General features: G+C 28.1%; 2 protein-coding genes across 3 annotated transcripts in view; both read right to left on the bottom strand.

Moving 5' to 3' along the window:
• Positions 1-2,301, bottom strand: part of LOC108747658 (prostaglandin E synthase-like) — a 6,193-nt gene extending 3,892 nt beyond the window's left edge. The window contains exon 1 of the mRNA XM_018485258.1: positions 1,980-2,301. Within this exon, the coding sequence (XP_018340760.1) occupies positions 1,980-2,114 (135 nt within the window). The 5' untranslated portion in view covers positions 2,115-2,301. The remainder of the gene's footprint in view (positions 1-1,979) is intronic.
• Positions 2,302-3,050: 749 nt separating this feature from the next.
• Positions 3,051-10,035, bottom strand: LOC108747859. 2 transcript variants are annotated; one of them, XM_018485742.1, is made up of 7 exons: positions 9,903-10,035; positions 8,865-9,078; positions 6,862-7,044; positions 5,706-5,937; positions 4,706-5,059; positions 3,607-3,794; positions 3,051-3,485 (listed from the first exon to the last, which is right to left on the bottom strand). In XM_018485742.1, exons 2-7 carry the CDS (start codon positions 8,911-8,913, stop codon positions 3,124-3,126), a joined length of 1,368 nt encoding a protein of 455 aa, XP_018341244.1. In that variant the 5' UTR covers positions 8,914-9,078; positions 9,903-10,035; the 3' UTR covers positions 3,051-3,123. The 2 variants fall into 2 exon arrangements, with proteins under 2 accessions (XP_018341244.1, XP_018341243.1); XM_018485741.1 differs by lacking the exon at positions 9,903-10,035 and having other exon boundaries at positions 8,865-9,158.

Genomic DNA, 10,035 nt, shown 5'->3' with positions numbered 1-10,035 from the left:
TATATATAGAAAATTAACAAGAAATTATATAAATGATAAATTTATGCCTATGTGTTTATATTTTATAAATTTAATATCATATTATATTTTATTGTGGTACATTGATTTAATAATTGTTTGTACATATATTTTACGTCTATTAAGCTGGCATAGCCACTTCAGTACAATAACGATATATACCACATATTTTTGCTAATTTTTTGCTCTATTCCCAATTTTTTTGTTTTCGATTTGCTAAAATCCATGGCTGTGCTAGCTTAAGACTAAAGTTAGCACAGCCACAAAGAAAAAAAACAGCAAATGAAAAATCAAGTATTTATTCTTCAAAGGCTATTTTTTTATTAATTTTTTGCTCTATTCCCGATTTTTTGTTCATTGTTTAAGTCGAAAAATTCGACCAAGAGTGTGCTGTCTCGCGTACACGAGTAAAGTATCTTAAAGCAATTAATTGCTGGGCTCATTTCGGTCTGAAAATGTTTGTAGAATTAATTGCTCTAAGAATATCCCAAATCGGAATTTGTAATAAATTTAAAATCGGAATATTCCTAGAGCAATTAATTCTATAGAAACATTTTAACACCAAAATTAGCCCAGCAATTAATTGCTTTAATATACTTTACTCTTGTACGCGAGCTAGCACAGCCATACTCTTGATCGAATTTTTCGACTTAAACAGTGAACAAAAAAATCGGGAATAGAGCAAAAAATTAGCAAAAAAATAGCTCTTCAAGAATATGTATTTGATTTTTCATTTGCTGCTTTTTTTATTTGTAGCTGTGCTAACTTCAGTCTTAAGCTAGCACAACTATAGGTTTTACCAAATCGGTTGGAGCAAAAAATCGGGAATAGAGCAAAAAATTAGCAACAAAATAGCAAAAACATGTATAGATCGCGTTTGATTGTACTGAAATAGCTGTGCTAGCTTAATATACGTATATATTTTTAATGCATTAATGAGTTTTATATAATATATTTAAATAACAAAATTTTTAATTTAAATTATTAAGGCTGGTATTTATACTTTATTCTTATATTTAAAGTCTTAAGTACAATTTTAAAATGATGAAATCAATCATAAAATTATAGTATCTGAAGACATCACTTAAGACAATTTTGAAATAAGAACGAACCATGAATGCTGACTCAAGATTTATTTCCATAAAGAAATTCTGATTTTGTATTTACTTGAATAAATGTAGTACATAATGTGCAAAAATAATAAAATTAGTATTATAATATAAGATACTAAAATAATTCTTTATTTTAAGGAAATTAATGTTTGTTTAAGGTTTTGGTAAAATATGTGCACCCAGATAACACTAGTAGTGGCATTGGATGAAGACATCAATTGGTGAGTCAATTCATTACATACATGCAAAACAGTTATGAAGATTTAATTGTTATCATTTTACAAAACAGTTTCTCTATAAACATTCAAGATTGACTAAGATTTTAATATGATTCTTTTTTTCTATATTTATTCGTAAAAACAGAAGATTAGTTAAATCTCAATCAGTTTTAATCATCAATATTTACAAAATAGCTGCAAGACATATTTGTTATAAATTTTTACAAATTATTTTCTTTGTTTATGTATAATGATAATGCTATAATTAACATCAAATTTTCTTTATATAACACATATACAATATAAGATATTTAAAAAACTAATATTAATTGCTTTTTTTTACTACAACATAAAAAGTTTGAAGAGTATTAATATCTGAATTAATTTTATATAAAATTATTCTCATCGTACATGCAAGATATTAATCACGCGATCGTAATTAAAAGAGTGATAAATAATAATAAAATGACTATATTCTGATTAAATATAATATTAAATGAAAACGCAATCGCTCTACTTTGTACGTGTAATCATCTGTTTACAACGTTTATATATATATATATATATTATTGAAAGGCAGATAAGTAAATTAACCTATAAAAAGATACAAAGGACTGTTCGAAAATTTTACCTGTTCTCTCACTCGGATCTGTCCAGTGTACCACGTCAGCAACATCATCTTTAGCACGAGCACGCACGACCACCAAGCATATATAGACCACCATAGCTCATCTTTCGTCTCCTCTGCAGTAGCGTTTGCTAACATTTCTCCAACGCGACCTTATCTGCTTAACATTCACTCGGCGTCCACGAGAAAAGCCGAAGCGTTACTGGCTATGTAGTCTTTCTGAACTGGTGAGGGTTATTAGCAAGTCAAATGCATAAAACGGTGATAGGTAATTTGATACGTAGGTAGTCAAGCGGGAAGGTTTAAACGTGAGTATTCGGGTTGTGAAACATGCACTGCTTTAAATTAAGTACATAGGTAGATTGATAGTAAGATATAATTTGCTATCAGCTGCAATATTATATCGATAAAAATAGATAGCTTCATTTGATAAAGAAGTTTGAAATCTTGAAGGCCTACAGTCTTGAAAAGAAATTCTAATCTAAGATTTTGAAACAATTCCTTTCGTGAAACAATTTCTTTCTAAGGCATATTTTTTATGTAATAAAAAAAAAATCAGATACATACGATATATAGATACCTATAAGAATTTATGATCTTTTATTAGAAAGAACTTTTATGTTTTGTTAATTATAAACATGTCATAATTTTGTATTGCAATTATTTTATTTGTATTCGATTCTATGCTGGAGCAGAAACTTTTCTCACAAATTGAATAATGTACGTATTTGTTATTTAAATAAATTCGAACAGGTACACTTTGAAACATTTTGAAACATTTATTTGTAAAATTGATATACAGAGAGTACAACATTAGTGTTTATGAAACTTTTAACATTTGTCGTTACAATCTGCCAATAATTCACAAATTAAATTGTTATTTAAATAGATTGTATTATTATTGCTTACACAGAATTTTATTGCAATAATATTGTACAATAAGTGGATGAATTAGTATTTTACATTTTTTGTAAAATTCGTGCAACTGAATAATTTTATAAATATATATCAATTCATATTAATATATACCATTTCATCTTTATTAAGATTTATAAAAGTGATGAAAGCTGTCGTTCCATTTTGCATATTTTTTTTCCATTTTTGAAACAAGAAATTGTAGTATCATCAGTAAAATTCTATATATGGGTTATAAACGCCATTGCGCGATATTACTTTTTTTAATATTTGACATCCTTGATACCCAGATCAAATCGTTTCCGAGAAAAAAGTCTGTGGCGACGATATTCGTTTCTTTCCACCATTCCTCTTGAAACTTGACAGTGAGATTTCGATTAACGGAATCAGCCATCTGCCGAAGCCCACCAGACAGATTAAAGAAAATATCTAATGGAAATGGCGTTAATTCTGCCATTACTGCCCACAATGGATTCTGACTATTTTTGCGTTTCTTTGATCCTAAAATCTCTTCATCCAAATATTCGAACAAACCTTCCACAGTTTGCTGATTGCCCCATACTTGCGTCAAAGGCGGCCACAGCCAGTCGTATTCTAAATTAAAAAAGATTAAGTAGAAATTGTTATTGTTTATTAACTGAAAAGTTTCAAAGAATTTTAATTAATTAAATTTGTAAATCGTAAATTAATAGAAATTATAACAAAAATATTTTACCGTTTATTGTGTGCTTGTCACCATAACAAATGATTAATCTCTTTCCGCCGGCCCAAATGTCATTTAATGTTGGTCCCAGACCTTCAATTCCTCTATCTGGTTTCAGGATTAAACCTTCGAATTCTCGATGTAAAATAGATAGCAGTTTCCGATGTCTGTTTGGCCTACCTTCGAAGCCCACGGGAAATCTATTTGTTAATTCTTACATTAATTATTACAAATTTTGAGTATTTTGTAAAGCATAATTATTAATAACGTTTTTACGGCAAATATTGCTGGATATAGCATACAAAAAATAAAAAGCAAAAAATAAAAGCATAAAAAATAAAAACAGGAACATTTTCTACTTTTTTAACATTAATAAATATGGATATAAACAGCTAATTAAGATTATGGCATTATTAACTTAATTATTTTATACAGGATGTTCTATTTTTAATTATACATTAAAATAACATAAAAATGGCTACATTTACAAGAAAATTTACAAGAAAATATTTGAGATAAAATTTACGTGATCTGGAGGAGGACAAATAATAATAGAATTAATTAAAAAAAAAATAGATTTTTTGGCTATATATAAATCATTGTCATTTTTTTAAATAGAATTGTATGATTATTGTTATTATATAATTGTATTAAAAATTATCTTTATACTATGACCTTAAAAAACGATTTTTCGAAAATTGATTTATTTTATTCCTTTTCTGGCTATGTAACTTTTATCTCAAACCGTTTTTTTTTTAAATATAGGCGTTTTTATGTTATTCCAGTATATCAATCAAAATGGACATACTGTATATTTTAGTTTTCGCAATTTTCTCGTAATTTCTTTGATGACCATTTATTTGAGTTTTACGGCCATTAACACGAATTCAATTTACAACATATGCTCTCGCACGTGAATTTAAACTGTACAACGATTTATTTCGTGTTAACCCTGGAACATAATTGAAAAGCACAGGCAATAGGAACAGAAAATAACAGATTTCCATTAAAAAAATCGTGTATTCTGATATACGGTTTCTGATAGGTTGAAATTTATTATTCCCTATTTCTATTGCCTCTGTTTTTCAATTGTGCATTAGACTTTACTCACCTATGAAAATCCATAATAATAACTTCACCTCTTGCTACATCCAGAAAATCCCTCACATCCTTTAAAATCTCTGAAAGAGGTGTGATGCGGATGACGTCATGATTAACCCAAAATCTATTTATATGATTCCCGTCTTCGTCAAGTGCAGTGCCATTTGGTATTGATGGGTAATATCCAACTCGGATGTCTAGATACCTTATACCATGCACCAACTGAGTCCACACATCACGATCTTGTGTCAACAAGTATCGCTGAAAGGCGTCCCGGCGCGTTAGATCACCATGTTTGTAACAACCAGAATTATGTGTCCCAGGTATCATCAGGCTGCCAATAGGAAGCATACCGATTTCCCTTCTTTAACAATACAGAAAATATTATTTGGGTGTTAATAGCTGTTAATTTCTACAAAGAATTACTTGTGATTATTACACGAAAAAAATGTTCGGTCGAATTAACTGGAATTCAAGTGGAAAATGAATTCTAGTTGAAATAACTAACATTTAAATTTAATTCGAAATTTTGTAAATTTAACTAGAATTTTGAATCGTTCATTTTCCACCAGAATTCTAGTTAATTCAACAAAACATTTTTTTCTGTGTATGGTTCGTCCAATTTATAATATCTAATAATAAATAATTACTGCAAATATATTGTATCTTATCGCAAATATATTGTATCTTATCGCAAGTATATTGTATCTTATCAGTAACAAACTGTAATTTAATTACAGTTTATTATATTGATACAATCTAAAATGAAACTGTAATTTAATTACAGTAAATTTTATCCAATTAAAATTAAAGATTATCTGAAAGTAATTGCTTTAATTAAGTTCTGTATAAGACTTTTATTGTTTGATTTAATCTTTCTGTATAAATGTTTTAAAATATTTAAACAGCGTTTTCGGATATTATTTAAAAATTATTTTAAAAACAAATGATTTTTTAAACAAAAAGTAGATATTTCAATTCAAAACTTTGAAAGTACAAAATTATAGTACCTTAAATCGTACATCCAAGTCGGCCAAATTTGCAAGCAAGACATGGAAAACATATGACCATCTTTGTAAAGGATAGCATAATAATCGAGACAATGTGATCCTGGAAGTGTCGCTCCATCCTTTGTGTCCCATCCTCCTGATAACGGTGGACGACCGACTGTAATATTTGTTCTATAGTATCCTCGAGGACGTTGTAACGAAGTCAGGATCAGTTCAGGCTTGATCATTTTGTCTGAAACAAATAGGATTCGTGGTTGCGTGGACAAATTTTTTGGTATCTAAAGTTCAATAGCTTTACGGTGAGAAAATGTGATAAGGGATGGATGCGTTCGATTTCACGACGATTCATTCTGTAAGATAAATCGGATTGGAAACGATTCAAAACTATCGAGGGATTCATTTCGAGCGGATCAATGTTTCCAAATTGAATGCGATAGGCGGAAGAGAGACTTAGCCAACAAGTTTTAACGACGAACTCAAAGCGTTTCAACGCGCTTAAGCTGGTGATCTGTACTAAGCTATCAATGAAATACGAAAGCAAAACAAACTTATATATTTTCAACTTATCAATTTTATATTTATCAACTTTGTTGATAAATTTTAATGAAATAGAACAGATGAGAATCAAATTTAATTAAGTAAGAGAAATTCTATTTTCGGTCAAAGTGGATCTTGGTAAACATTTCGGTATGAATTTATATCTATATTCAGTTCTGCAAACCGAAATGTTTTAAATCTTGAAACGCAATCATAAACAGAATTAGAGTATAGTAATAGTAATATCACATATTAACAAGTAATGTAATAATTGATACTAATAGTATTTTATAAGAATTGGAATGACTGAAATAGGATTTTTCTTATACTAAAATTCTTACTTAGATTTGTTAATAAAATTTCTCACATAAAATTAAATAAGAATTTTGAATAAAACAAGTTTATAATGCAATGATTACAAACTGTCATATACATATGTCTTGTGTTTTGTAATAAATTATAATGATAAACATTATACTTTTGATATAATATTTAATATATAATATAAGTAGTTAACTTATAAATATTATAAAATAAAAAGTACGCGTTTTTCGATTCTATAATCACTCCTTTTGATAGCGAAATACGATACATAAGAGAATCAAACAAAATTTATTACTATGTGCCGCTAACGGGTCAGCAGTGAACACCTTGATTTGAGTATCTGAGTATCTCGTGTCCGCCGGACAATCGAATTCCCAATTTACTTCTAATTCGGCATCGACCACCTTATCGCTGGCAGCGATTGGTCTCCACAAAGAGGAAACCGTGACCCATACTTTTCCGCACTGCCCTGCCAATGCTGAAAGCGAAATTAGGAAAATAGATTGAGAAATATAAGATGAGAGAGGAGCAAATTATATTTCAAATTTTTATGAAAAAGCTAGAGAAAATAACACTAGTTTGCCAATTTACATTTTTGGATCGTTGTCTGAGAACAAACTTTATATATATAATAACGTGAGATGTTAAAAATTTTGAGAATTTTTGTAACGTTGTAACAGTGACAGTAAATTTTTCTATTTTTTGTTAACAGCACACACACACACACACACACACATGAACATATCAACTTTTAACTTGCTCGAAAACGAAAAATTATATTAAAACAAAATTAAATGCATTTTAAAGCAAAAAGTTAATACTTTTGTGTGTTAATGAAATTTTGAAGAAATTTGTTACTAATGCTACAACGTCATTAAAATTCGTTTTCGGTCTTTGACATCATTTTAGTTAAAATTGTGACATGATAGCAGGAAAACAGATTCGTGTTCAGCAGACAAAAATAATTAAAACATGAAAAATAGCTAAATATGTTCAAATAATTTTTTCGCAAGTTAGTATAATTTTCGCGCCTTTTCAAAACTCCGTTTTGATTTTATCGGAACATTATGATTTATGTTAATGTATGTATCATTTAATTGTATTTAAGTACTAGAATTTAAATTATAATTTAAAAGATGACATTAATTAATGATATACATATATATTTTTTACTAATAATGTATATATATTTTAACACACATACACACGCGCGCGCACTACGCACGCACAACACACACACACACACACACACAAAACACATACACACACATACACATTATACGTATATACAGGATATCCTATTTAAAGTGACCATTCCTTATATCTTTGCAATATAAAGTGGAATCAAAAATTTGTTTAGATTATTATATAACTTGATGGGAAACACATATAATAGTATAATTGATTTTCTAAAAATTAATTTTTCACGATCATATGATAAAAGTCACAGTCATTTTTTAAGTAGAATAATATATCTACTTTTTTATTTATGTAAAATTATAGTTTTTCTAATTATTCTGTATAAAAGAATTAAGGTAGAAATATCGAAAAATCAATAGTTTTTGAGATATTTTATATTTTATGTCAAAATGTGCCAGAATAATGTATAAAATATTTTGTAAATTGATTGATTGATATTTTTGCCTTAATAATTTTATGTGCAGAATTAGAGAAATTATATTATGCAAAAAAATATTGTTTTATTTAAAAAATGTATATCTATCAATAATCTTCATACATATAACGAAAAATAAATTTTTTATAAAATCGATATTATATGTGCCTCGTCAGGTCATACAATTTTTAACTGAATATATTTTTTATTTGACTTTATCCTACAAAGATATAAGAGATAATCACATATTAGGTGTGGGACATCCTGTATATCAAAACAATTAGGTAAGTTTTTTGTGGAAGAGAGAGAGAGTGGGGGGGGGGAGGAGGAGGAAAGAGAAAATGAAGAGTAAATACGTACATACAAATATAAAGAAATATAGAGAAATGCAAAATTATATAAATATTAACAATATAATTTATCTTTATATTTTTTACATTCTTCATACTTTTTGTACAGTATTTAAATAAAAATTAATATATTAATATTTCGTGTAAAAATATATTTTCTTTTTATTCATATATTTATATACTTTTAATAATATTTAATTTTTCTTCAAATTATTTAAAAAATAGTATTTAAAAACACTTGCTTTAAACACATAGTTATTTTGCATTTCTACTAAAATAATAAACATTGTGCAAGAACAGTGTAATGAAACGTGATAGTTAGCTTAATCTCACCAATGTCACAGAAGACATGGAGAATCAGCAGAACAATTCCTTTCAGCATGATTGAAATGATGAGATTTCAACCAAACTTCTTTGTATACGGCCTCCGATCTTCCGATGTCAACAAATATTGTGCACTCGTGTTTTAATCAAACAGTTTCTGATTTCTCCGAGCATAACGGATATGAGAGTCTTCAAAGAGCTCAAAGTTTTTTGAAATTCACAACTTATTCACACAACTATGTTGTCGTTATAAATCTTCATTAAATAATTATAAATAAATTTTCTTTTTTGAAGAGTCAAGAATATTTTCTACAAAAGTTGAAGGATCGTAAGAAAAACAATAAAAGATACAGAAAAAAATTTTTGTAAGAAAATATATCGAATTTTATTTTTATATTTTCGACTAAAGTTCAAGCAGCAGTGGAATTCGCTATCACACAGATTTATCTATATCATTGATATAACATCATTACATTTTGAAAATTTATTCCGTTCTCTCTGCGAATGAAAAATTATCCTACAGGATAAACCGTGGCGAATCGGATCAATATAAGTTTGGAGACGATTAGTCGACAGTTGTCGCCAATTTTATTCCAAACGAGTTGTTTTATGATGCTAGTTAGGTACTTCCGCGCGCTTTCTCTTCCTCTGCAGAAACAATAAACAACAGTTCTGTATTGTGTGATCCAGTGTTAATCGACGATACAAGCGCAGAGATTGCGAGTGCACGAAAAAATGTTTCATATAAAATGATCACAATCCCGAAAAAAAAATCACGAATTAACTTTTGTAATGAAAAGGTATATTGAAACTTATACAAATTATAATGATTTTTACAGTATATAGTTTGCTAAATTAATTTAGTAAATTGATTATTTACTTTGCTTCTCAGCTTCGAAGAGAATTGGATGATGTTCTCTTTTTGATTTTTTTGTTGAGCAACAATAAGAAGTACTGTTTACGCATTATTTTATTATATAAAATTCAAGCAAAGTTATAAAAATTAAGAGTTTATAAAACTTAATAACAAAATTTATTTTTAATTACTTTTTTATCAATGAACAAATATTGATCTGATTCGCCTTGGTGAACGCCTTTATGAAACGCGTGAAGTTTTAAAAATATATATAATCCTCCGCGCTTGGTAATAATGGTTCTTTCGATTGTCTTACTTCTGTCA

This window comes from Trachymyrmex septentrionalis, unplaced genomic scaffold (genome assembly GCF_001594115.1).
Source record: "Trachymyrmex septentrionalis isolate Tsep2-gDNA-1 unplaced genomic scaffold, Tsep1.0 scaffold20, whole genome shotgun sequence".
NCBI classification, from domain to species: domain Eukaryota; kingdom Metazoa; phylum Arthropoda; class Insecta; order Hymenoptera; family Formicidae; genus Trachymyrmex; species Trachymyrmex septentrionalis.
The sequence above is the reverse complement of the archived record's forward strand: the minus strand, read 5'-3'. Positions and strand labels throughout refer to the sequence as shown.

Coding starts and splice junctions, on each gene's coding strand:
- LOC108747859 (XM_018485742.1), bottom strand. CDS start 8,913: ATGCTGAAAGGAATTGTTCTGCTGATTCTCCATGTCTTCTGTGACATT. Junction 5,938..6,861: donor TGACCCGTTAGCGGCACATA/GTAATAAATTTT, acceptor TATTTGTTTCAG/ACAAAATGATCAAGCCTGAA. Junction 5,060..5,705: donor ACTTGGATGTACGATTTAAG/GTACTATAATTT, acceptor GTATTGTTAAAG/AAGGGAAATCGGTATGCTTC.